The sequence below is a fragment of the Chanos chanos genome, chromosome 2 (genome assembly GCF_902362185.1).
Source record: "Chanos chanos chromosome 2, fChaCha1.1, whole genome shotgun sequence".
Lineage (NCBI taxonomy): Eukaryota > Metazoa > Chordata > Actinopteri > Gonorynchiformes > Chanidae > Chanos > Chanos chanos.
The window spans coordinates 1381754-1409000 of record NC_044496.1 but is presented as its reverse complement, the minus strand read 5'-3'; the positions used below and the strand labels follow the sequence as shown (position 1 = coordinate 1409000).

The following is a 27247-nucleotide window of genomic DNA, read 5'->3' as shown; positions in this document are numbered from 1 at the left end:
TTATTGTCATGGCAGTTAAAGTAAGAATTTTGGAGCAGCTCACAGAACAGCGTAAAAAGGCAGTTTCTTCCAGGAGCGCTTCGTAATGTTGAGGAGTCAGCGCGGACAGGGCAGACTCATTCACTGAGGCATCTCAGTAGTATGTAACTGTAATTTGCATCAGGGGCTTTACCTGCTTGCATATTTTATGCTAATAAGCAAGACCAATCTGACTTGAACCAAGACAGCGGGGCTGTTCGCGGGAGCATTGGGCTTGCAGAAGTGAGGGATCCATGAGGAGAAAACGTTCCTAACAGTAAAATGTGTCGGTAGTAGAGCTAAACCAAACTGAATTCGACAGGGGAGATTTTGTTCCACACATCGTGGTTCACATGAGTCACGAATGGATCCTAATTTAGGTCTCGGAAGTAAAAGAATTTGGGGATTTTTATTGTTCTGTTTTATTCAGATATATCAAGGTAAGTCTGTATTTGCCATGCTGCGAAGATGAAGAATTTGTGTACGACTGACCTGTTTTCGTCTAAACCTGTGACTGTTCGTTATAGTCAGTCTTAAAACATCAATCATATGACGGTTATATGCTTCGAAATAACGTGCTGCGTTGTTTTTATGAATTTTTAAAGCGTGTTATTGTCACGTTGGCTGTAACTATGACTATAACCGAATCCATTCAATTTCAGTACACATTTCCTGGACAGTCGATAAAGTGAATTTAACTAGCCATTATGATTTTGAAAAGTGAGTATTATTATTATTATTATTATTATTATTATTATTATTATTATTATTATTATCATCATCTTCATTTTAATTTTTGGGCCAAATATCGTTGTTTTGGAATAACTGTGTTGCCGCAGTATCAACAGCAATGTGCAATTACAAGCAAATTTATTATTATTATTATTTTTATTTCTATTATTATTATCATTATTGTTGTTATTATTTATTTTTTATTATTATTGTTATTATTACTATTATTGTTATTGTTATTATTGTTGTTGTTGTCGATGTTGTTATATTTGTCTGTTGTTTATTTTAAAAGTAATCTGATATTTTAATAGCTTTTGCGTATTGTATTACTCTTCCAAATATGACTTTTCGTATTTACGTGAGCTCCATATTTCCAGATGTCTCAGTTTGTTGATATTTGGGAGAAGATGTTTGTCTCTGCAGTGTGCTAGCTTTTCTGACCAACGCAAGTGCTGATTACCTGTGAAGAACAAACCTCTCCTTGTTCCCCCTTTCTTACAACAGCAAGAGCAGCAGTATAATGCCGCCGAAATGGGATCCCGGTTCCCAAGGAGAGCAGGTAAGCCTGCGGTGCTCGCGATCACAACCCTTGCGTTTAGAGAGCGCAGAAATGCGCGAAGCGCGAGAGTAATACCACGAGGTTAAACACAGAGAATGACTAAACATTATTAACTTTATTTCGTTATTTTCTTCAGTATGTAGACAACCCGTTATATGTAACTAATTAAAGTACTGGTATAGTTATGATGACTTTATTGTTGTACAACTCATCTTTTGATAATAGACCGCAAATCAGAAGTCAATGGTTCGTAAACTGGAGCAAAATATAAAATAATTTCTTTAACATTGGTCATCACAGACCGTGATCATACAGGAATTAACCGTTTCTTTTGAAGCTGAAGAGGAAAATGCCTCGGAATGTGACACTTTTTTTGCTTTTCTCAAAGACAGCGACGTCAGATAAAATGTTCCCGGCCAAAATATTTCTCCTGTTCTCTCTGTCCATCCCCAATATGAGAACTGAACAGAACAATTTTGTCAGAAAATAATAGTTGTCCAAATGGGCACCAAATGAAGTCTTATTTATTGATCATTTGGTTTGGCCGAATGTAGGCTTTTCACAAATGATACCGTATCAAAATATAAAACCTAGAAAGCAATGAAGTCGGCATTTTCCCTCGTTGGGTGCCCGTGTTTAAGGATGTTTAATAATGTAGAGGCAGCCCCCTGCGCTAGCTTTGTTCCTGCTCTTTGGGCTGAAAGCGAGTGTTTCAGGAGCAGCGGGCGCAGCTCAGGTGTCCCGGCTCCATACAGGATTGGTAATGTTGGACCTGCTTTTCCCAGGTGAGGCGCTGAGTCGCTATTGTAAGAGACAGGCCGGCCCTGTTCATTATGTGTCGTCAGAATACATCTCTGTTACAGCGCCGTGCATGAAATTATTGAACTCTCGGATATCAGATGAGATGAGGGGGTGGGGGGGTGGGGGGTGGAAAATGCCCGTAGAATAGCAGCGGAGTTTCGATGAGAAAAGACCAAGTGATTTTTGTAATGAGGTGAATGACAAATCGTCTCTGTGTTCCAGACCCCCTCCTGTGCTAACAAGAGGTTGCAAACAGCGTTTTTATTTGTTTCAGACATAAATCTGCTTGGAATGAAAAAGCTGAATTTTTGAAGCGCCTTAGTGACTCACTTTTTAATCAGTTCTTGATTAATCTGTTATATGAGAGCAAAATTTGATTCAGTGTAGAGTTGGTTCCATAAAGAATTATTATTAAAGACAGGACAGTTTGATACAATTAATTAAAAAATGCAGGTACAGTTACAAGAGCTTAGTTTTGGTTTGCTGAAAACGCTCCAGTCTTCCCTATCTGAGGTACTGCCTGGGCATTTGATCTCAAACAGGAATGATTCAACCCTTCTTTCAAATTTGATCACACTGATTGTCATCAAACACAATCACACCATAAATTTAATCCACAGTCTTAACACTTCATTTTCTTGTCCCCCAAAGGAAGCGCTTATAACCAACTTATCATCGGCCTCATCAAGTCGACAAGAGGCACTGAGACCATCAGTTCGCAGATTCTCAGGTATGCCTGGCTCCTTCTATTTCTAAGGAAGTCACTTTATTTTTTTATACAGATGTGTTTCACTTCCATGATATCTTCTACAACGCTTGTCAAACCAGCATTAATAACATCAATTAAAGGGAAAGGAAAAAAAAAAGAACATTTTAATGTTTTATGCATGTCTCTCCCAACTGTGACAATGACCGGGGATTGTTTTAGGGGCGGAGTTTCTTGGCCCTGGCCTCTGTGTTTTGCAACAGAGGAACAATTGACCCCTGTGTCTGTCCCCTGTGAGGGCTCCAGTGAGACAGGAGAGGCCTTTGATCCTAAAGCAGCACTCAGATCCCGGGCCCCTGAGTGTGGGCCCTGCTCCTACAGAAGCACAGAGCACACCGCCTTACTCAATCACGCATTAGAGTCCACTGCTTTACATTGGAGTCCACTGCTTTACATTAGAGCCCACTGCTTTATATTAGAGTCCACTGCTTTACATCACAGTCCACTGCTTTACATTAGAGTCCACTGCTTTACATTAGAGTCCACTGCTTTACATCACAGTCCACTGCTTTACATCACAGTCCACTGCTTTACATTAGAGTCCACTGCTTTACATCACAGTCCACTGCTTTACATCACAGTCCACTGCTTTACATTAGAGTCCACTGCTTTACATTAGAGTCCACTGCTTTACATCACAGTCCACTGCTTTATATTAGAGTCCACTGCTTTACATCACAGTCCACTGCTTTACATTAGAGTCCACTGCTTTACATTGGAGTCCTCTGCTTTACATTAGAGTCCACTGCTTTATATTAGAGTCCACTGCTTTACATTAGAGTCCACTGCTTTACATCACAGTCCACTGCTTTACATTAGAGTCCACTGCTTTACATTAGAGTCCACTGCTTTACATCACAGTCCACTGCTTTACATTAGAGTCCACTGCTTTACATTACAGTCCACTGCTTTACATCACAGTCCACTGCTTTACATCACAGTCCACTGCTTTACATTAGAGTCCACTGCTTTACATCACGGTCCACTGCTTTACATTAGAGTCCACTGCTTTTTATTAGAGTCCACTGCTTTACATTAGAGTCCACTGCTTTACATTAGAGTCCACTGCTTTATATTAGAGTCCACTGCTTTACATCACAGTCCACTGCTTTATATTAGAGTCCACTGCTTTACATCACAGTCCACTGCTTTACATCACAGTCCACTGCTTTACATTAGAGTCCACTGCTTTACATTAGAGTCCACTGCTTTACATCACAGTCCACTGCTTTACATCACAGTCCACTGCTTTACATTAGAGTCCACTGCTTTACATTAGAGTCCACTGCTTTACATTAGAGTCCACTGTTGGGCCTTTGCATTAGAGTCCACTGTCAGTGTTGCTCTGGCACCTGAAGCTGTCCTGGTTGAGGTCTCTGAGGCTAAAGCTTTCTGTGAGCAGGACCACTGGCTGCTGGGCCCTTTGACAGCCTGGCCACAGTGGACAGAGTGTCAAAGGCCGGACGCTCTGACTGAGTGAGCCACTGAGGGCCTTCAGATGTTGTATTTGTGACATAATATGTGCTGGAGAGAGCCACAGGAGCCCAGCTCATCTTCTTGTCTTTCTCTCACCGGCCATATGCTGTTAGAGCAGCGTTATCATTAGCTGGGCTGTTCGTGCTGTGGTGGTCGAGCGTAACGCTGACCAAAAGACCAGCAGAACGGAACGTGTCGCACACAGAGGAATTGGATCTCACAGCTGTCAGTCAGGCTTCCCTGAGCCGCGGCCAATCAAAAGGCACATTCAGAGTCCAACTCACTTAAACAGCTGTGCAAAACTATTGTGTGATTACTCCCTTGTTTTATAAAAAAAAACCCTTTGGTGAGAGGTCTCTGCGGCTAATTTGTAGTGCTTGGTTCCTGTGCAGAGCTCTGCAGTGCTCCATGTTTGAATGGGGGTCAGTGTGTCCACACAGACCTCTGTAACTGCAGTTCATACCAAGCTGCCGGAGCTCGCTGTCAAACAGGTCTGTTTCGAAACTCATTTACTCATAATGTTGATTTTTGATTCACTTAATGGTCCAGTATTAGCTAATGTTAAAGTTTCTGTTTTCAGTTCATAACTGATTTAATGTTTGAATTGATGATAGATGTACTGTCTTTGTTTTTGAGAGTGTTGCAGTAACGTGACAGCTGTTTCAGTCCCAAACACAGGCTTTGAGAGGGAGATGACTTGTCGATCGTGGGGACAGTATAACTATGAGACATTTGATGGCCTGTACTATTACTTCCCTGGAAAATGCACATACACTCTCCTGCGAGACTGCGAAGACACCACCCAGTCCAGCATCCTCATTCAGGTACATACTCACTCAGGTACATACTCACTCAGGTACATACTCATTCAGGTACATACTCATTCAGGTACATGCTCATTCAAGATGGGCAGTGACAACTTATAAAACCGCAGGCTATAGGCTCGTATGCCAGCTGGAGACTGTCCATCATTACAATTCTTACATTATTCATCTTGGACAGCAACCCACCCCCCTTCCCCCCCAAAAAATTTCTTTTCATTTTATCTCTGAAAAATGGTCAGGTTGAGCTGCAGTTCTCTGGCACCGTGTATAGCAGGCTGTCTGTACAGAAGAACCTTTGCCTTAGGAAAATATTTGCTCTGAAGATTAGTGAAAGTGATCTCATTATTAGAGTCATTAATGTCAATTACTGTTTAATGCTGTAATTACCTAAAGGGCCCTCCCCATCTTCCTCCCTCCCCCCTCCACATCCAAAACAACATTGACTTTGTCCTCTGTGTTTCGCTTCCTGGGAACCCTGTAGAGGAAGCACTTTAGTGAGCAGTTTGATTTTGTCCATTTGCCTAAGTGCTTAGATCATTTGTCAGTGCAGTGAAGTGGGCGCCCACAGCATAGTACCATTCTACTGTTACTGCTCCAACATCAGAGGGACGAGACCGTCTGCGGGATGGCTCTAGAAGAGAAGATTACTGTAGATCGTACAGTACCACGCCCGTCTCTGACTCTCTGATTCGTCTCCGTGTGTAGGTGCACAACGACCCAGACTGCAGTTCGGTTCCCTACTCCTGCTCCCGGGCTGTCAGCCTGTTTCTGCCGTGGGAGGGGGAGATTAGGTTGCAAAACTCCACCGTTTCCTTCAAAGGCCAAAGGTAATGAACAACCACTCTGAAATTCGCCTTTCTTTTCTTCACCGCTCACACTTCAACACCACCATCTCTCAAGCAGGCAATATGACTCAACTCGTTCAAATAAAAGTTAACAGGACGACAGGGTATTTTGACTAATCTTTTCTGTGGCATTCCCACATATGTTGTATGTTTGGAGTGAGTTTACTAGTGAAACAGTGGCGTGTTTTTTGAAGTTGCCAAACTGCACTTTGAACACATTCTGCTCACTTTTCTTCATCTATCTTCACCACCATGAGACCATGCCCTGGTGTGTCTAGTGTGGCTGGTCACCCTAGCTCTGACTCACTCACTGTTTGGCTCGGTGGTGTCTGTGCTTCTGTGAAATCAGAGGCACCTGAGTGACACTGTGACAGACTAAGGTCCTGCTGCTTTGAGATTCATTTTTACCCGGGAGACAGTTGTCTGGACTGTTTCAGCAGGTCAGGGACCACAGTGATTGGTTGATTGTGAAAACCAGCAGGACACTGGCCCTCCAGATGTGGATTTGGAGAGTACATTGACTGTGTGGCTCTGTTGACTGTTGCTAGGATACAGCTTCCTCACAACATCCATGACATTGAGCTGGAGAGGATCTCTCAGTACATTCTGGTCTCCCAGCCACACGGCTTCACACTGGCCTGGGAGGGCCGCACAGGCTCTGTCTACATTAAGATGAGTCCGGAATACGTTGGCAGGACCTGTGGACTGTGTGGAAATTTCAACGCCGATATTCAGGATGACCTCAGAACCAGCTATGGTAGGAAAAACAGCTTTTCCCGCTTTTGTCTCTGACATGAATACTGATCTCAAAGCTTCTCTGAAGTAGTGAAATGTCAGAAGAAAGTGACATTTACATTTATTTATTTAGGAGATGTTTTTATCCAGAGCTTTTTCCAAGACAGACAGAATACAAATATAACAATAGTTGTACCTTGTCAGAAGTGGGATTCGAACCCTGGCCTCCAGGGGAGACTGCGACCTGAACGCAGCGCCTTAGACCGCTCGGCCATCCTGACCCACTGAGCAAGCTCTTTACCAAATGAGCTTTCCACTCATTTATTTGTTGCGATATCAAACGAACACTATGAGTAACTGACTGAAGCATCTTTGTTCTATGACAGAGCTGGAGATTCAGCTCAGCGCTGACAAAAGGCGATGTTGAAAGTTAAAAAAACACAGTTTCGTGATGAGTCATGGGCTGTTGGAATACAAAACTGCAAAGCGGTTACTTTGAATAAATGTTTCCTCTGGAACATTCCCGATTGTCTTTAACTTCTCGTCAAAACCAATTTTGATTACCAAATACCAACTCTACAGTGAGATTGAATCTCAACAATTGGCCAAGAGTCTGAGTCAGGTGCTCATGCTGTTCTGTGATTGGACTGTTTTCCTCAGGTGTGCTGACTGAGGATGTGGCCTTGTTTGGGAACAGCTGGGCAGACGAACAGCCGCAGCAGGTGCACTGTCCCATGGTTCCCTCCTTCTTCACTTCTCCCTGCTCCGCCAAGGATCCACACACCCTGCTGGTATGGCCCTGCACAGGCGTCTCACTTAAACTCACACATTAAACTCACATCCTGCTGGTATGGCCCTGCACAGACGTCTCACTTAAACTCACACATTAAACTCACATCCTGCTGGTATGGCCCTGCACAGACGTCTCACTTAAACTCACACATTAAACTCACATCCTGCTGGTATGGCCCTACACAGACGTCTCACTTAAACTCACACATTAAACTCACATCCTGCTGGTATGGCCCTGCACAGGCGTCTCACTTAAACTCACACATTAAACTCACACCCTGCTGGTATGGCCCTGCACAGATGTTTCACTTAAACTCACACATTAAACTCACATCCTGCTGGTATGGCCCTGCACAGGCCTCTCACTTAAACTCACACATTAAACTCACATCCTGCTGGTATGGCCCTACACAGACGTCTCACTTAAACTCACACATTAAACTCACATCCTGCTGGTATGGCCCTGCACAGGCGTCTCACTTAAACTCACACATTAAACTCACACCCTGCTGGTATGGCCCTGCACAGGCGTCTCACTTAAACTCACACATTAAACTCACACCCTGCTGGTATGGCCCTGCACAGGCCTCTCACTTAAACTCACACATTAAACTCACATCCTGCTGGTATGGCCCTGCACAGGCGTCTAACTTAAACTCACACATTGAACACATCCAGCCCCATTTCCTGTCATAGGGTCTTTATGTGTTTTTTATAGTTTTGTAGCTTTGTTGGATTTGATTTACAGTGTTTTATTTGTTTGGTGCTGTGCAGCACAGTAGATGGTTTCACCACATATGACAGTGATTTCTCTCTCCAAGAGAATACTTTTATCTGGACTTGGTTCTGTGGTATTGAAAACATGCTGCTTTTTTTCACCTGCTGTCTTGATAGAAAGTGGAGGAGGTCTGTGGAACTCTGCTGAAGGAGCCTTTCAAATCCTGTCATGAATTCGTGAGCCCATACTCCTACATGGCCAGCTGCTCTAATGATCTCTGCCAGTAAGTACAGGCCAGCAGGACTCAAACCCAGTAAGCGCTGCCTGTAATAAGAGACCTTCTGTTTCGGTTTGTTCTTATATTGCTCAGCGGAAGCGAATGAAAATGCAGACTGCCTCACTCTCTCTCTCTCTCACTCTCGTTAAGATCTGGGCCCAATGGTGATGCCGTGTGCCAGGTGTTCGCTGAGTATGCCCGTGCCTGTGCCCATGCAGAGCAGCCTCTACACGACTGGAGAGAGCAGATCCCCGGGTGTGGTATGTCTGTCATCACTGTCAGCCAGTGACCTGAGGCAGTTCATCTTAAAAATGTTTTTAAGTCACACAGAGAGGTTTTGGGGAATGCAGCTGGAGTGACGTCCCTTTGGCTGTGTTGTGTGCCCCTTTGGCTGTGCTGTGTGCCCCTTTGGCTGTGTTGTGTGCCCCTTTGGCTGTGTTGTGTGCCCCTTTGGCTGTGTTGTGTACCCCTTTGGCTGTGTTGTGTACCCCTTTGACTGTGTTTGTGCCCCTTTGGCTGTGTTGTGTGCCCCTTTGACTGTGTTTGTGCTGCTTTGGCTGTGTTGTGTGCCCCTATGGCTGTGCTGTGTGCCGCTTTGGCTGTGTTGTGTGCCCCTTTGACTGTGTTTGTGCTGCTTTGGCTGTGTTGTGTGCCCCTATGGCTGTGCTGTGTGCCGCTTTGGCTGTGTTGTGTGTCCCTTTGGCTGTGCTGTGTGCCGCTTTGGCTGTGTTGTGTACCCCTTTGACTGTGTTTGTGCCCCTTTGGCTGTGCTGTGTGCCCCTTTGACTGTGTTTGTGCTGCTTTGGCTGTGTTGTGTGCCCCTATGGCTGTGCTGTGTGCCCCTTTGGCTGTGCTGTGTGCCCTTTTGGCTGTGCTGTGTGTCCCTTTGGCTGTGTTGTGTACCCCTTTGACTGTGCTGTGTGCCCCTTTGACTGTGCTGTGTGCCCCTTTGACTGTGTTTGTGCCGCTTTGGCTGTGTTGTGTGTCCCTTTGGCTGTGTTGTGTGTCTCTTTGGCTGTGCTGTGTGTCCCTTTGGCTGTGTTGTGTGGTTTCACTGACATTGTGTGGTTTCATCCACACGGCTCTGCTTAGGCTCAGTGTCAGTTCTGACCAGCTGTCACTTTGTCTGCACAGCACAGACCGTCAGTGTTTGCCTAATAATCTGTTTGTGCTGTGCAATGTAGTTAATTAGTAAAATTTGTCTGCCTGCTTTTGTTTTACATTTTATGTAAAACCTGTCTGCCTGCTTCTGTTTTACAGTTTGTGTAAAACCCGTCTGCCTGCTTCTGTTTTACAGTTTGTGTAAAATCTGTTGTACAGTGGGGGTAAAGTCTGTCTGAGCATTTTGACTGTCCAGTCTGTAATGTCTGTCTGGCTGTGACTGTGACTGCGTTGTGTCTGTACTGTGACTGTGATGTGAATGTGTTGTGAATGTGATGTGAATGTGTTGTGAATGTGTTGTGACTGTGATGTGAATGTGTTGTGACTGTGATGTGACTGTGTTGTGACTGTGCTGTGACTGTGACTGTGATGTGAATGTGTTGTGACTGTGATGTGACTGTGTTGTGACTGTGCTGTGACTGTGTTGTGACTGTGTTGTGACTGTGTTGTGACTGTGCTGTGACTGTGTTGTGACTGTGCTGTGACTGTGACTGTGTTGTGACTGTGTTGTGACTGTGTTGTGCAGGAGTCCAGTGCCCTCCTCAGCTCCAGCACAGGGAGTGTATAACCTGCTGCCCAGTCTCCTGTAATGTGGAGCGAATGTGCATCGACAGCAAACTACAATGTCTGGACGGGTGTTACTGCCCTGACGGTGAGAGAGAGAGAGAGAGAGAGAGAGAGAGAAGAAACACATGGATGAAAGGCTGTATATGTTTTCTTCCTTTATAAGAATGCCTGCCATGCTCTGTGTTTTGAGTGGCGCTGTATCAGGGCAGATATACGTTGAGTGTTTTACTGTTACTGTTTTACTGTGCAGATCTGATCTATGAGGGAGGGGTGTGTGTGAAGGCCTCAGACTGTCCCTGCGAATACCACGGCATGATTTACCCCCCCGGACACACGGTCCAGGAAGAATGCAACAACTGGTATGCACTTTGCACTTATTTAAAATAAATAAATAAACAGGCATTTCACAAACATTTGAATAACACCAGTGGCTTTAAAGAAATAAGATGTGTCTGTTTTCTTCACGGGAGAATAAATAGACACGTGATGGAATTCAGACTGAATCTGAGGATGAAAGAGCACTGTGTGAATTCATCTGCAGGGTCATTAGAGCGGCGACAGGTGGTGTGAGAAGACAGAGATATGATATTAATGATATATTTGTGATGTGTGAATTTACAGGGCAGTCAGACTGTGTGGGGATGTGTGCTTGGACAGTAACAATGTCAGGGCTGTGTTTATCCACCTGCAATGGCTCAGATTTCTCTCTCTTTCAGCACGTGTGTGGAGGGAGCCTGGAACTGCACAGAACACAGCTGCCCAGGTTCAGACATGCATATTTACCCACTCACTCCTTTACACACTCACTCATTCTGTCTTTCACTCATTCACTCCCTTATTCATTCAGTCATTCATTAGAGCACTCAGTTGTTCAATCACTCTCACTCTCTCACTCTCTCATTCACTCACTCACTCTCTCTCACTCACTCACTCACTCACTCACTCACTCACTCTCTTTCACTCTCTCACTCTAATACACGGCTGTGATGGTCTCATGTGAGGATAATGTTACTGTGTTTTAAATTCAACAGGAGAGTGTTCAGTCACAGGGGACATGTACTTCAAGTCTTTTGATGGCCGTGTTTACACTTTCCCAGCGACATGCCAGTATGTCTTAGCAAAAAGTCGCAATTCAGGGAAGTTCACAGTCACCATACAGAATGCTCCATGTGGACCGGTAAGTTCTCCGCCGTTCTGTTACAACCTGTTCTTAACGCCGCGCGCTGATGCCTCATGTTTTTCTGTATTTCTCATTTCTGATACGGGTAAACCGTTGTCCTAAATCAATGGAAGAGTTACAAATTGGCAGGCGATGTTTTTATTTATTAATAATAATTGAATACCTTCTCCTGCACATTCTGAATGACAGAACATGGTAACTGACACTGGGATTTGACTCTGTAATCTGGTGTCTGAGAAAAGCAGTTTGTTCTGCTGGGGTGTGATGAGGCTGTAACTGTGAGGCTGTGAGAAAGTCACGTTTTGTCTCATCCTCGGCCGCGCTGGCTGGAAACCTGAAGGCTTGGTTGGAGATAAAAGGGCCTCTGAAATTCATCTGTGTCGTGATCAAACCGTGCGTTGCTTTGACAGATAAAACATGAAAAGGTACAAAAGACTGAGAGCTTCTTTTTCCTCAAAGCGACCAGTCTCCCCGAGCCTGCCGGGCCGCTGATGTTAAGCCTCAACATGCCACAAACAGAGCCGGTATAAAATATCAACGGCGCTCTGGCCCGAATCTCTGAACGAGCAGTTCCCTCAGATTAACTCATCTGGGCTCTTGAGTGACAGAGCAAGTGTCTTTTGTAGTTGGAGATGAGGAGACTGATGGAGGCAAAAGAGATGAATTTCTGTGAAGCGGCTGTTGATGGAGGAGGTGCTGACAGGGGCCCACGGCTCCAGTGAATGGATCAATTCAGACCCGGCAGAGCTCCATCTGTCCAGACAGAGAAAGAGAGAGAGAGGGAGAGAGAGAGAGAGAGAGAGAGAGAGAGAGACTCCACCCTAAGTTTTATTCAGTCAAACGTATTATGCTTGAGTGCGTCTATTATTGCATTAGGTCAGTGTGAAAATGGGTCATTGAAAAGAGCCATTCATCTGTTGTGTTTGTATTTTTCTCTATTGAAGCTGGTGTTTTGTCACAGCCTCCTGTCTGAATTGCAGAATCTGGACGGGGCTTGTATCCAATCAGTTAACCTCGTGGTTAATGAGGATCCAAAGACAGAGGTCACGATGAGCCGCGTTGGCGAGGTTTTCATGTCCAGCCAGTTCCGAATCTCCCTGCCCTATTCAGACGGTAAGTGCACACGCAAAATTACGATCTCTTATCGCCCAAATTTCATGTAACAATGTATATGACGCAGAGTAAGACCCTTTTCTCTGGGCTTTCTGTGTAGTCACTGGTTGCTTTTTGTGATATCAGAGCTACAGTGGGTTCTGTAACTTTCTCTCAAAGGAAGGACACAATGTGTTGGAACCCAACAGAAACAATGCTTGTCTGTGGGTATCGTTGTTGTTGTTTTTGGTGCCTGTGCGAGGATTAATTGCTAACTGCAGTCTCTGTGTATGCACAGAGGTGTTCCAAATCCAGGAGCTGTCCTCACTGTTCCTGCAGGTGAAAACCGCCCAGGGCCTGCGGCTGCAGTATAACTGGAGAGAGTTTCGCCTCTACCTGCAGGTGGACGAGTTTTGGAAGGAGGACACAGTCGGCCTGTGCGGTACCTTCAATGGAAACATTCAGGATGACTTCCTGTAAGTCTGCCTGGCTGACCTCTGACCTTGGCAGAGCTGTAGACGCGGGCTCTTCCTGGCACTTTGAGAGTATTCTTGCATTTCACTCTGAGAGACACTGCTGCCCACACACTCACAGGAGGGCCCCTGTCCTGAGATCACACTGCAGGCTCCACAGGACTGGCTCTACACAGGAAAACTTATCACACCTACACGTGCTTGGGCTTCAGTCTTTTGTGTTCCCCACTGGGCCATTTTTCATACTGCCTTTGCAATACTTTAGTTATTATCTCTCATGTGAGGAATTTAGTGCAGAAGAGGAAAAAGAAGAAGAAAAAGAAGAAGAGGAAGAAGAAGAAGAAGAAGAAACAATATTTATAACCACAAGTCATAATGCTAATTAATGAAAGAGACACAGGATGGGACAGATTCTCTAGTATAGAATATGTGATAATATACGCACACACACAAAATGCCAAAAATGACATCAGACATTAGACAGCTGTCTGACAAGAGACTGCTGTTGTCAGAAATACTACTACAATTCATTAAAAGTTGTGATCTCCAGAGAGGAGTAAGCACTACTCCCTGTACTTCTGCCTGGGAGGAGTCTGAGTTAGACTGTAGTGTTCTGCACCTCCTCATCCTAACCCCAGTACAGATATCACACACTGCTCTGAGTTTCCAGTACAGATATCACACACTGCTCTGAGTTTCCAGTACAGATATCACACACTGCTCTGAGTTTACAGTACAGATATCACACACTGCTCTGAGTTAAGTGTCTGGTCATGTGCTCTTTTCTTCTTTGTTGACCTCCTTTGGTCTTATCTGTGGTGTTTCATTCTAGCGCCCCCTCTGGAATGATTGAGAGCACCCCGCAGCTGTTTGGGAACGCCTGGCGCGTGTCGTCGGCGTGCGTGACCCGACCCAGCCTCCCGCAGCTTGACCCCTGTGACACTCACCAGCAAGCAGGTGACCACTCAACCGCGTGCCCAATCACGCTCTCAAAAAGGGGTGTTCGTGTATGTCACTTCTAGTTACTTGGGGAGGTAACTATAGAGGGCCTCCGCTACACTGTTAAATGGATACATACAAAAACATATGAATGACCACAAAAATAACAAACACGTTTTTGGTAACAGTGCAGTAGTGGGAAAGAAGCCTTGCACTTAGAGGGCAATAGATCTGAACCCAAAGTATGACAGTTCACTGCTAGGGTATGTTGCTCAATAGGCCTGTGAACAGCAACACACAAACTAATCTTTCTGAGTCTTCCCATCTAAGACTGTTTGCAGAATGATTGTGACCAGTGTTACACACTTCCTTTTCCCCTAGGAGTTTGACTTTTTCATCAGTAAAGTCAGAGAGTTAACCCTTTGCCGGGAGATCTTTCGAGCTGTGTCTGTCCTGGGACGCTGATGGCTGTGTGTCTGTGTCTCTGTGTTCTCCTCCAGCCTCGTACGCCATAGAGAAATGTGAGGTTCTGAATAAGGAGCTGTTTTCACCCTGTCACGAGTATCTGAGCCCCCTGCCGTTCTATCAGCAGTGTAGAGCGGACACGTGTAAGTGCGGCCAGCCCTGCCTCTGTTCGGCGCTGGCACACTACGCCCGTCTGTGCCGCAAACACTCCGTCATCGTGGAATTCCGCGCTCACATCTCAGAGTGTGGTGAGTGTTCCACCGAAACACTATTCTGACCAGTCACTGGAGATAAAGCACGTTCACGTCCACTCACCAAGAATAAAGCCCATTCTGTCCAGTCATACTCCGTGCGATATGGTTCTGATTGAAAACTCTAACTGTTGAGTGATTTACACTTGTTTTACACCAGTTATGAAGCCTCACTGGTTTCATTCTCCAGTCTTATTTGATTACAGGACTAAGCCCTGTGTTATCGCTGTCTGCCTGCCGATGGCTGAGACAGATAAACTGCTGTAATCCTTAAAAGAATTTTCATACATGATTTTTTTTCCGTATGTCGACTTTTCTCACATCCTGAAACAGCCCACATATCTGTTCAGTGGTTTTATTTTTTCTGCATGAATAGTCAGTGTGTGTATACAATCTGCATAACAGTTGACCTGCAGTGTAAAACAGGGCTTTTTTGTTTGTAAATGCTGTAATTCTCTGGTCTGTCTCTCCTACGGGGTACCGGACACAGCGATAACCTGTCCGTCGACGATGGAGTACGGCATGTGTGTGTCGGCGTGTCGCCATAGCTGCAGCTCTCTCTCCTTGCCCCAGCCCTGCGGAGACGAGTGTGAGGAGGGGTGTGTGTGTCCTCAGGGGATGTTCTATAGCACACACACACACACCTGTGTTCGCAGGTAAACCACATCGCCTCTGTTACAATTCTCCAAAATTATAATCACTTAATAAAACTTAAAAGTACGTGATGCAGGATCATTTGTGTAACGATACAATTGGAACAATAGTAACAACATTTATGATGGTCCCCGATTCCTTGTCCCTTTAATTTGCATCCATAAATAATAACGACTGAACTGAATGAATTGCACTCGCAAGGCATGTGGAGATTTGTTGGCAAAGTATTGGTTATACCAAATTCTGTCTCAGGTAATTTGACAGAAGCTTACTGCTGTTTGGGTCCTGATCATACCATGGTGGTCCGTCATTTTGTTGTCAGGCTTTAAACAGTTATGCTCCAGATGCTGAATGGGCAGTAGTCAACTCAAACACGGAAATGAGTCCTTTTTAACTTGGGGTTAAGTTCTGTTCCAGGCTCAGTCCGAGTGGCTGTAAAATACAGAGGACCTGTGGACCTCAGGCATTGTGAGGGCTTTTTAGCTCACTCAAACACAAGACATGCTGTTTAATTTCCCTTAAATGGCCTTGGCTTTTCGCATCCCACTCCAGCTTTGTGCCATACTTACCATGTGCTAGAGTTACATTAGAGGAATTTGTGCTGAAAAAAGCCATTCATCTCCTCCGAAGCTGCGGACGACACAGATATCTGATAACCAGGAAGAGAGCCAGTGCTACAAAGAATGAAGTGTCACTGCGGCCTATAGGTTACAAAAGCTTTTCACTTTTGCAAGATCAATTTTGGACGGTTCAGTCGCTCCCAGACATTAAAGCTTTATCCACACTAATTCACTTACATCGTACTCGTCACACTAATGACAGAGCGTAAAGGCAAAACGACTGATCGCACAAACCTCCACAATCAAAGCTTATCATTTTCTTTTTTCTCTCTCTCAGCGTGCTGATGATAATTATCTGGCATTGCATTGTGTTTCAGCACTATCGTGTCTGTACTAGAGGGCATCTTTTGGAGCAGTGGTTTTCAACTCCAGTCCTGAGGGCCCCCTGTCCTGCACATCTTTGTTTTAAATCCGCTTTAACTCAGGACTGACACACCTGATTCCACTGGTCAATTAAATGTAAATGTAAATCTCTGTGATCACACACACTGTGAACAGTGAGCAGTGAATTTGTCCTCTGCATTTAACCCATCCATCACACTGGTAGTGAACACACACACACCAGACACAGGAGCAGTGGGCAGCATTCCTTGTGCCCAGGGGGCATTGGGGTTAAGTGCCTTGCCTAAGGGCACACAGCTGTGGATTTGGGAATTGAACTGGCAACCCTTCAGTCACGACCCCAGTTGTCTGACTGCTAGACCACAGCTGCCCAATGAGAATAATTCATCATCAAGCCCTTGATTGGCTCAGTTAACTGTGAAGATGAAGAGTTAAAACAAAGACGCGCAGGACAGGGCGCCCTCAGGACTGGAGCTGAGAACCTCTGTCTTAGAGAACACGTGAGTGTTTTAACTGAATCAGCGTGCGTGGATTAGGTTAACTCTTTGTTGCTCTCTCTCAGGAGTGAATGCCCGTGCAGCTTTCTGGGAGCAGACTACGCGCCTGGAGAGGTGATCATGACTGCAGCCGGTGTTCAGTACGTTTCCCTCCTTCCTCTGCTGCTTCATTAGCCACATTATGTTAAACTCTAAGCGTTCAGACTGGAGGCCTTACAGCCCTGTCTCTCATGTTAGGGTCTGCCAGGATGGAAGAGTTTTGTCCCAAAGCACAGTCACTGGTAAGCCTCACATTCGTTCCTCTTATTGCTTATCTAGTATTTTTATTTATTTATGTATGTATTTATTTATTTTGTATTCATTAAGTGATCAGCTTAAATTGCATCGTGTGTGATACTCTGATGGGACTAAAACAGGGTGAATGTGTTCAGCAACAGCATTCTTACTGAACCCAGTCAGAACTAAGATTCTTCTTCAGCTGTGAGTTAAAGCAGGAAAAGCCAGTACAAATGGGAGAAGCCAGTGAGAGTGGGAGAATCCAGTGTGAATGGGAGAGTCAGTGTGAATGGGAGAATCCAGTGTGAATGGGGAAAGCCAGTGTGAACGGGAAAATCCAGTGTGAATGGGGAAAGCCAGTGTGAATGGGAGAATCCAGTGTGAATGGGGAAAGCCAGTGTGAATGGGAAAATCCAGTGTGAATGGGAAAATCCAGTGTGAATGGGAGAATCCAGTGTGAATGGGAGAATCCAGTGTGAATGGGAGAATCCAGTGTGAACGGGGAAAGCCAGTGTGAATGAGTCCATTCTTCTTTCTGCTCCTCACAGAAAGGACGTGTCCTCCTGGTCAATATTATGATGACTGTGGGAACATGGTAGATGGTTCCTCACCGACCAAAGGTTTGGCATGTGAGCTTACCTGTGAATCTTACCTGCTCAACCTCACCTGTTCAGCTCACGAGCCCTGTGTGCCGGGCTGCGTCTGCCCAGCGGGGTGAGTATCTGCTGTCCTGCTGCATCCTCCAATCTTACTGTAACTTCCTCTGATGTAACTGTGACTGTCCCTAATAATTACCGCTGCATCTATTTACTGATGGTCTTACTGTTCTCTGTGACAGTTACACTGCCCCACAGCAGATATGACTGTACACTCCATTATGTTACTGCTCCAGCACTGTTAATGTATCTTTCACTGTAAAAAAAAAAAAAAGACAACTTAGGTCAACTTAAAATGATAAGGTGACTTGCCACAAAGGTTTTGTGATTAAACTAAATGTTTGGCTTTTTTGCCATAAGTGTGGAGGTGAGAAAAAATACTATAAACCTTTTGGATGCTGTTTAACTTGCTGTTTAAAAAAAGCCTAATGTTTAACCACAAAAAGATCAGAGGACATTAGTCATCAATTTATCCCACAAATAGGAACTGCCCAGAGAATAAGAATGAAGTGATAAATGCAGCACTGGTTCATTCAGTGAGTGAAACTGATGTGAGATGCTGTGATCTGAGGGCACTCAGAGAGCAGAATGGATTTCAATTCATCTTCAAAAGATGTTTTTTTTCTTTGACTTGTCTGTTGATGTAGACTTTAAAATGCTATAATGCAGGTTCAGATAAGAGAAGTAAAAAAAACCCCGAGAGGCAACTGCTTGGAAAAGCTAAAATTCTTCAGAAATTGAAGTTGGACAGAAAGTGAAACTTTCATCATGCACTGTATTTCTTTGGACAACTATGTGTACAAAGTATTTACAGGAACCAAGGTTTACTCAAAAAAGTTGATCAAAAACTTGTGGAGTTAGTACATACATTAGAACTGTATTATCAGTCTCCTCCCTGCCCCCACTGCTCTGTGTAAGTGTTACTGGTGCAACAGAATTCTGTCATACTGTTACACCTCAGTTTGGTTTCTGCTGTCACCGATACTGTCCACCACTGTTACGTTAGCCCCCGGGCCCTTTTAATACAGCTCAACAGAAAGATATATTTTGCTCTCATTTGAAATTTTTAAACCAAGTGACTGATTGAGAATGCCGTTATATATAACTGCATACCGGTACTCTCTAAAACCAAGTCTGAACTCCCTCTGAGTAACAGATTTGGCAGTAATCAAGAGAGTAGAATAATGTCATGTCTGATTTTTAGGTTAGAATTTAGGTTAGAATTACTGCAGTAATTCTGCATTGTTTAACGGTTTTAGAATGAGGGCGTGTGTGCTGCCTCTCTGCGTCTGTTTTAAGGTTTACTTTACCTTCTGTGGGAATGTGTGTGCATGTGTGTGTGTGTGTGAGAGAGAGAGCTGATGAATGGTGTTTTTTTTGTTTTTTTTTCTGGGGAAATGTTATGTTTCCAGGCTCTGTGTCACACATAGAGGAAAGGACAGGTGAGTTTGACTCATGGCTAATTTTGGGAGGAACAGGTCATAGGTCATGCTGGAAAACTGGGTTGTCTGCGATTTCAAAGGCTGCGTAACACAGTGCCAATTAGCTAAGGGGTGCCAGATGCTAGTCTCTCACTGTGCATCTTTCAAACATTTGCTATGCTGAGCACAATACGGCTTTGTCACGAAACGCGTTTTGAGCTATTCAGAGTTCACATAACTAAAACCACCGCGTTTTGTTTAAGGCCGGAGGAACTACGGTAACAGAGCAGAAGATGCTAGTGGTTAGACGCGGCGGCAGGGAGGCTGAGAGTGCCTCTCTGAATATGCTACATGCTGCGCTGCGTAAGGTGAAAAGACTTCTTTGTGGCCCGGCACCTCGGCTTCCCTCTCTCTACGAGTCAGGTTCTGTTAGACAAGGAAGCTCGGCGCGGGTGACAGACGACACCGGCGCTATAGATCGGATTAATGTCACTCGATCCATTTAATGCTGAATGTCTACAGGAGCGCAAGGAGGTTAAGTGACCATAATATGAGTTTAGCTTCCTTAAGCCAGCACCAGCCATAACAGTGTGGTAATGAAGAGAGATGTGAACGGACTTGTAACTACATAAAAACCGACACGTCATTATTCAGGCGATTCATAGACAGCTCTCCACAATGAGAGACGTTTAGAGAAAGAGACAGTTAGTGAACAATGATGGAGTGACTCTATGTTCGTTATCTTTCAAAAGACGTCCATTTTAAAAAAACAAACAAACAAGCCCCCCCCCCCCCCCGAAAAAAAAAAAACAAGCAAAAAAAAACAACCCCTAATTCAGGACTTTATATTAAGTTTGTTTCCTGTCATTGCTGTGGATCAAATTTTCAAAATCCTTTGAGTTAGGTCTGTGATACTCTCTGCAGAGTAAACTTGAAGATAAATCTGAACATAACTGATATTCTGTGAACAGATGACTTTGGAGCTCAGTAAATAAGCGTCGTAAGCTAATAGCTTGGTTACAAAGAGGGGAAGAAGTCATGCATATTCATAACTGACGCGGTACAAAGACAGACAGAGCTTTGAGTAGGGTCACAGGGAGCGGCGGTGAGTGTATTGTGAAATGTCTAGACGGGGGCAGAGCGTTTTTTTTTTTTTTTTGTGATATTTAAGACAGCAGGCCGCCTGCGTGTGGCTGTGACTCACCGACTCTGTGACCTTTTCGGTGGAAAGCTCTCACACTGCGGCATCATGGGAAAAAGCACACACATTCTGTCATGAGTGTTTAATAAATGCCCGAAACCGGATCGTTTGGCATCTAGTGAGGAGTAAATATGCACACAATGGTCCCTTATGCTGCCGCGATGAGAATATTGATAAATCTGGTTTCATGATGGTGATTAAATGTGGAATTGATGGCAAACTCTTCAGTCCACGTTAAGTGAACCGTGAAATATTTTTGTCATCGCTGTGGTTTACCAGTCTGGCAGTGAAAGGGTGTTTCACCTGCCTCCATGACGTTCTCACCTTACCGCCCTTTGGTCGTCTGACTGTACTCGTAGGTCCGGTGTTTTTCCTAAAACCCCCGTCATCATATGTTTACTGACCTACTGAATTAGCAACGAGCAGTCTCCCGCACCTCCCATCCTTACTCTGACTCTTACAGGGATAGTTTCGTAAACCTTTGTTTACCAATGTGTGGCAACATTCAAGATTTCATTTACTGTGCACTGATAAAACACTATAAAAATAGATTAAGCCAAAATATGGACACTGTACAAGTATAAGAGTGCAAATCCACTGTGGACAGAGTGTAAAGTATAAAGATATATCAGCTATCTGCCATGGCGGCACCCAACACGTATAAGCATGTTCCAAACAAAAACTACACAACCATAAATCTGTGTGCCTCTCAGAAACACCCAGGTCACTTGTACTTGTTTAGGTTTAAAAATATTTGTTAACAGTACCATGTATGTGTAACCCAACATGTAACAACACAGAGACCTGTGATGTGATCTCTGTGCCTAACTGTGAGTAACTCCCCGCTCTAAGCACGAACCTCCAAAACCCCTTACTCCTCTCTGACCCGGGCAGCCACGCCTGGCCTTGTTTTCACAGAGCTCCTGCGACACTGCTCTGGCCTGCAGGTGGAGTCAGAACAATACTGCACACAAGTCTGTGACAGTGTGTGTGAGTACTGCAGTTTACAAGTCTGTGACAGTGTGTGTGAGTACTGCAGTTTACAAGTCTGTGACAGTGTGTGTGAGTACTGCAGTTTACAAGTCTGTGACAGTGTGTGTGAGTACTGCAGTTTACAGGTCTGTGACAGTGTGTGTGAGTACTGCAGTTTACAGGTCTGTGACAGTGTGTCTGAGTACTGCAGTTTACAGGTTTATGACAGTGTGTGTGAGTACTGCAGTTTACGGGTTTATGACAGTGTGTGTGAGTACTGCAGTTTACAAGTCTGTGACAGTGTGTGTGAGTACTGCAGTTTACAAGTCTGTGACAGTGTGTGTGAGTACTGCAGTTTACAGGTCTGTGACAGTGTGTGTGAGTACTGCAGTTTACAGGTCTGTGACAGTGTGTCTGAGTACTGCAGTTTACAGGTTTGTGACAGTGTGTCTGAGTACTGCAGTTTACAGGTTTATGACAGTGTGTGTGAGTACTGCAGTTTACAGGTTTGTGACAGTGTGTGTGAGTACTGCTGTTTACAGGTTTGTGACAGTGTGTCTGAGTACTGCAGTTTACAGGTTTATGACAGTGTGTGTGAGTACTGCAGTTTACAGGTTTGTGACAGTGTGTGTGAGTACTGCAGTTTACAAGTCTGTGACAGTGTGTGTGAGTACTGCAGTTTACAGGTTTGTGACAGTGTGTCTGAGTACTGCAGTTTACAGGTTTATGACAGTGTGTGTGAGTACTGCAGTTTACAGGTTTATGACAGTGTGTGAGTACTGCAGTTTACAGGTTTGTGACAGTGTGTGTGAGTACTGCAGTTTACAGGTTTGTGACAGTGTGTCTGAGTACTGCAGTTTACAGGTTTATGACAGTGTGTGTGAGTACTGCAGTTTACAGGTTTGTGACTGTGTCTGAGTACTGTAGTTTACAGGTTTATGACAGTGTGTCTGAGTACTGCTGTTTACAGGTTTATGACAGTGTGTGTGAGTACTGCAGTTTGTAGGTTTGTGACAGTGTGTGTGAGTACTGCAGTTTGTAGGTTTGTGACAGTGTGTGTGAGTACTGCAGTTTACAGGTTTATGACAGTGTGTGTGAGTACTGCAGTTTACAGGTTTATGACAGTGTGTGTGAGTACTGCAGTTTGTAGGTTTGTGACAGTGTGTGTGAGTACTGCAGTTTACAGGTTTATGACTGTGTGTGTGAGTACTGCAGTTTGTAGGTTTGTGACAGTGACAGTGTGTCTGAGTACTGCAGTTTGTAGGTTTGTGACAGTGACAGTGTGTGTGAGTACTGCAGTTTGTAGGTTTGTGACAGTGACAGTGTGTGTGAGTACTGCAGTTTGTAGGTTTGTGACAGTGACAGTGTGTCTGAGTACTGCAGTTTGTAGGTTTGTGACAGTGTGTGTGAGTACTGCAGTTTGTAGGTTTGTGACAGTGACAGTGTGTCTGAGTACTGCAGTTTACAGGTTTATGACTGTGTGTCTGAGTACTGCTGTTTACAGGTTTGTGACAGTGTGTGTGAGTACTGCAGTTTACAGGTTTATGACAGTGTGTGTGAGTACTGCAGTTTGTAGGTTTGTGACAGTGACAGTGTGTCTGAGTACTGCAGTTTGTAGGTTTGTGACAGTGACAGTGTGTCTGAGTACTGCAGTTTGTAGGTTTGTGACAGTGACAGTGTGTGTGAGTACTGCAGTTTGTAGGTTTGTGACAGTGACAGTGTGTCTGAGTACTGCAGTTTACAGGTTTATGACTGTGTGTCTGAGTACTGTTGTTTACAGGTTTGTGACAGTGTGTGTGAGTACTGCAGTTTACAGGTTTATGACAGTGTGTGTGAGTACTGCAGTTTGTAGGTTTGTGACAGTGACAGTGTGTCTGAGTACTGCAGTTTGTAGGTTTGTGACAGTGACAGTGTGTGTGAGTACTGCAGTTTGTAGGTTTGTGACAGTGACAGTGTGTCTGAGTACTGCAGTTTGTAGGTTTGTGACAGTGACAGTGTGTGTGAGTACTGCAGTTTGTAGGTTTGTGACAGTGACAGTGTGTCTAAATGCTGCAGTTTGTAGGTTTGTGACAGTGACAGTGTGTCTAAATGCTGCAGTTTGTAGGTTTGGCAGTGCTGTGTGTCAGCGAGTGGCAGGAGGGCATTTTTGACATTTGACTTGAGTGTGGAAGGCCAGGGGGAATGTGGAAAGTCCCCGACAGACGTCACTGCCTCAGAGCTCTGCCCCTGGAGAAGGACACGGCACAGAGATGCTTCAGGTGTCAGCAGGTGCTGAGAGGACATTTAGACTTTACCATTGTTTTTCAGTTGTCACCTTTTTTTGCTGGTAATTGATTTAAAAAACTCTTGGATTTCTCCAGTTTCTGCAGTCGGTTTGGTCTCCACTAGCGCTGTGCTTGTCCAGCTTGTCTTTCTTTACTTGTCTCTTTTTTCCTGTTCTTTCTGTTTGTTCAATTAATGGTACAGTGCTGTTTGAACTCTCTCTCTCTCCAGGGAGCGTCTGACATAAGGCTGGTTTTGTGTGTGGATGAATTCCAGTGGTAATGAATGTGTGTAATTCATCCTGCAGAATCGCAGCCCCTCCTCTCCTCTCCATCGTACTTGACTTATTTGTACAGTAAACAGATGGTCCACAGGAATGAGTGAACCATAAGCTGCTTAAAGAAATTCCTACTGCCTGGTTTAAAAAATCAGCACTTCTTCATTTGGCTATGATAAAAAAAAAAGAAAAAAAAGAAGGTAAACGTGAGGAAGTGTGCCGTCCATCTGTGGCTCGTGTGCAGTTTGACTGTTCTGAAAACAGCTGTTCAGTGGTGTGTGTGTGTGTGTGTGTGTGTGTGGTGTAATGTAGACAGTTTCATGAATGCTTGCAGTTTTTTAGGCTTAAAATGTGTACATGTCAAAGTTTATGCCCTAAAAGGAGGAAAAGAAGAAACTGGTTAACGTAAGGCAGCCTCTTGACACAGTGCTGGGAAAATATCTTGCCGTCAGTTTGGTTCAGACAGGCAAACTCCTCACGGAAACACCAGCACAGGTAAAACACCAGCACAGGTAAAACACCGGTGCAGGTAAAACACCAGTACAGGTAAAACACCAGCACAGGTAAAATTCCAGTGCATGTAAAACAGAATATTTCAGTGGGAAAATCAGAGGCTGGGATCTTGCCCATCATTTTGAGCGATTGAGCCGTGAAATTAAGTGACTTGTGGGAAATCTAGCCGTGGCCCATTTTCACTGAAAGGCAACAGAGTGTGTGTGTGAGTATTGTGTAGACTGTAAACACTGGTTTAATGAACAGAGTGTGAGTGGTAAGTATTGTGTGGACTGTAAACATTGGTTTAATGAACAGTGTGTGTGAGTATTGTGTAGACTGTAAACATTGGTTTAATGAACAGAGTGTGAGTGGTAAGTATTGTGTAGACTGTAAACATTGGTTTAATGAACAGAGTGTGTGTGTGTGTGTGTGTGTGTGTAAGTATTGTGTGGACTATAAACACTGCTTTAATGAACAGTGTGTGTGTGTAAGTATTGTATGGACTGTAGACATTGGTTTAATGAACAGAGTGTGTGAGTATTGTGTAGACTGTAAATATTGGTTTAATGAACAGAGTGTGTGTGTGTGTAAATATTGTGTGGACTGTAGACACTGGTTTAATGAACAGTGTGAGTGGTAAGTATTGTGTAGACTGTAAGGTAGTTTTAAATAATTCACGGAAGCTGAAGGGAGCCTGTTATGGATTCTTTGATCAGAGTAATTGATACAGTGTGTTGGCCAGGGGATAAAGAAAGCTGTTAACACTAGTTTATCGGGGGTGTAAGTTTACGCAGATGAACCTGAGGTTTGTGCTGGAAGCATTCAATGTGTTGCTTTATTGTCTGTGCTCCAGCCAGTGGAAATAATTCACCCCGGAATATTACAAGATTCTTATCAGGTGCTCTAACAGAGTGGAAACCAAATTGAAAAGCAGAAAGAAAGACAGTCTCTCTCTCTCTCTCTCTCTCTCTCTCTCTGGATCTGTGAGAACAGGAATTGCCATCTCTTCTCATGTGATGAAAAGTGATTTTCTCTCTTTCTTTCTCCTCTTCACTTTATGTCCTGTTACAGCCACGATATACCACTGCCTTCTGTCCTTATTACAACCATACAAACACCAGTTATGCTCTGTGTGTGTGTGTTTGCACCGCAGGTTACTAAAACATGGTGAGGAGTGTTTCCAGCCTGAGTCATGCCCGTGTTTATGGAAGGGGAAAGAGTATTATCCAGGAGACAAAGTCACGTCTCCCTGTCACACGTGGTGAGTGGACATGACATGAAGAGCATGTAACATTTTTGTGGTCTGCTGCTGAGCTAAACGCAACCACATTATTATTATTATTATTTTAATAATTACTCTCAGCTAACAGAGATACTACAAAAATTAATCAATGAAGTTCACATGTTTTTATTTAATTATCTTAAGGGAAATGATTCTATTATCAGTAAGAAATACATTGGGAAGAATGTGAGATGACAGTGTTGATGTTGATGAGTGTTGATGTTGATGTCAGTGTTGATGTTGATGACAGTGTTGACGTTGATGTCAGTGTTGATGTTGATGTCAGTGTTGATGTTGATGACAGTGTTGATGTTGATGACAGTGTTGATGTTGATGACAGTGTTGACGTTGATGACAATGTTGATGTTGATGACAGTGTTGTAATTTGACAGCATGTTAATGGGAAATTGTGATGCTTAGTTGAGAATCGTCGGCCATTTTCAGTCAGTGGGATATCAGCATGAAATATTCAGCCAACAAGCCAACTAAGAAATTAGTCTTCTTCATACAGACATGTCAGTAAGTGTCTTGATTAAGGCAAATCTTCCACAGGCAGACTAATTTTGGGTCATTTACTGCCAGGAGCAATGAGTCTTTGGATTGTGTCTGCGATGAAACTGGTCACTTGATAACCTTGCTCACTATTGTGGGTGGAAGAAAACAAGTTTGAACTACAGAGTTTTGTATGAGTGTCTTTCATAGTGCAGGCCTCTCCTCTCCTGTTCTGCACAAATGCTCTCATAGCTGCTCCAGTCAGAGAGAAAACCCCTTTATGGGCTTATTAATACTGTGAGGAGACCAGATAAGGATGACAGACTAATGATGCAGAAATTTGGGATTCAGCCCTTGGCAGATGTCTCTGCTCCTTTCTTCTCCAGATAATTGCCAAGTCCCCTACAACAGAGGCTGTTTGAAATGGTAGAGGGGCCATTAAGTGGTTAAACTGGGTTTGTGACATGTCAGGTAACTGTGAATGTGTGTGTGTGTGTGTGTGTGCACGCACGTGTGTGTGTGTGTGTGTGTGTTTGTGTGTGTGTGCATTTAGTGTTTGCCAGCATGGCTCTTTCCAGTGCCAGTTTCGGCCATGTCCTTCCATGTGCACTGCTTATGGAGATCGTCACTACAGAACGTTTGATGGACTGGTCTACGACTATGTGGGAGCATGTAAAGTCTATCTTGTGAAGGTAAGAAAGGTCAACAGCCTCTATCAACTTAAAGCTCCAAACAGTCTATGCTCAGTGCTCTACTCTCAGATCATTCAATGGAGATTCAAAGAGGAGAACAGCACAAGCTTAAGAAAATTACAATTTTACAAAGTTAAGAAAAAAAATACACAATTAGATTTGTTTTCTTAAAAATAGAGATTTGGTCCAGGTTTGCTGTTTTCATATGAATAATGTCTTTCCCTTTAGAGCTGTATTCGACCATTACTGAAAGCTGTGAATAACAGATGAGGGAGTTCCCCTCTGCATGTTATTACGCAAAAGACACAGAGTACGACTCAGGAGAAAAATGTAAAACAGCACTCCTTTTTTATACCTCCTCCATTCAGATCAGAGTTACTAACCTGTGTGTGTGTGTGTGTGTGTGTGTGTGTGTGTGTGTGTGTATGTGTTTGTGT

At 44.1% G+C, this 27247-nt stretch overlaps 1 protein-coding gene and 1 non-coding gene across 2 annotated transcripts in view; one reads left to right on the top strand and one right to left on the bottom strand.

Moving 5' to 3' along the window:
* Nucleotides 1-382: 382 nt before the first annotated feature.
* otog (otogelin) overlaps nt 383-27247 on the top strand; it is a 53449-nt gene continuing 26584 nt past the window's right edge. Inside the window, exons 1-25 of the mRNA XM_030793368.1 lie at nt 383-458; nt 681-738; nt 1255-1309; nt 2762-2840; nt 4745-4843; nt 5019-5176; nt 5882-6003; nt 6570-6778; nt 7417-7547; nt 8443-8549; nt 8694-8803; nt 10231-10356; nt 10522-10630; nt 10988-11034; nt 11303-11448; nt 12432-12564; nt 12842-13019; nt 13849-13973; nt 14456-14668; nt 15162-15327; nt 16850-16924; nt 17022-17065; nt 17609-17774; nt 25498-25605; nt 26672-26810. Of these exons, the coding sequence (XP_030649228.1) occupies nt 383-458; nt 681-738; nt 1255-1309; nt 2762-2840; nt 4745-4843; nt 5019-5176; nt 5882-6003; nt 6570-6778; nt 7417-7547; nt 8443-8549; nt 8694-8803; nt 10231-10356; nt 10522-10630; nt 10988-11034; nt 11303-11448; nt 12432-12564; nt 12842-13019; nt 13849-13973; nt 14456-14668; nt 15162-15327; nt 16850-16924; nt 17022-17065; nt 17609-17774; nt 25498-25605; nt 26672-26810 (2979 nt within the window). The remainder of the gene's footprint in view (nt 459-680; nt 739-1254; nt 1310-2761; nt 2841-4744; nt 4844-5018; nt 5177-5881; nt 6004-6569; nt 6779-7416; nt 7548-8442; nt 8550-8693; nt 8804-10230; nt 10357-10521; nt 10631-10987; nt 11035-11302; nt 11449-12431; nt 12565-12841; nt 13020-13848; nt 13974-14455; nt 14669-15161; nt 15328-16849; nt 16925-17021; nt 17066-17608; nt 17775-25497; nt 25606-26671; nt 26811-27247) is intronic.
* Nucleotides 6955-7037, bottom strand: trnal-cag (transfer RNA leucine (anticodon CAG)). Its single transcript has one exon. It is a non-coding gene; the product is annotated as a tRNA-Leu (tRNA).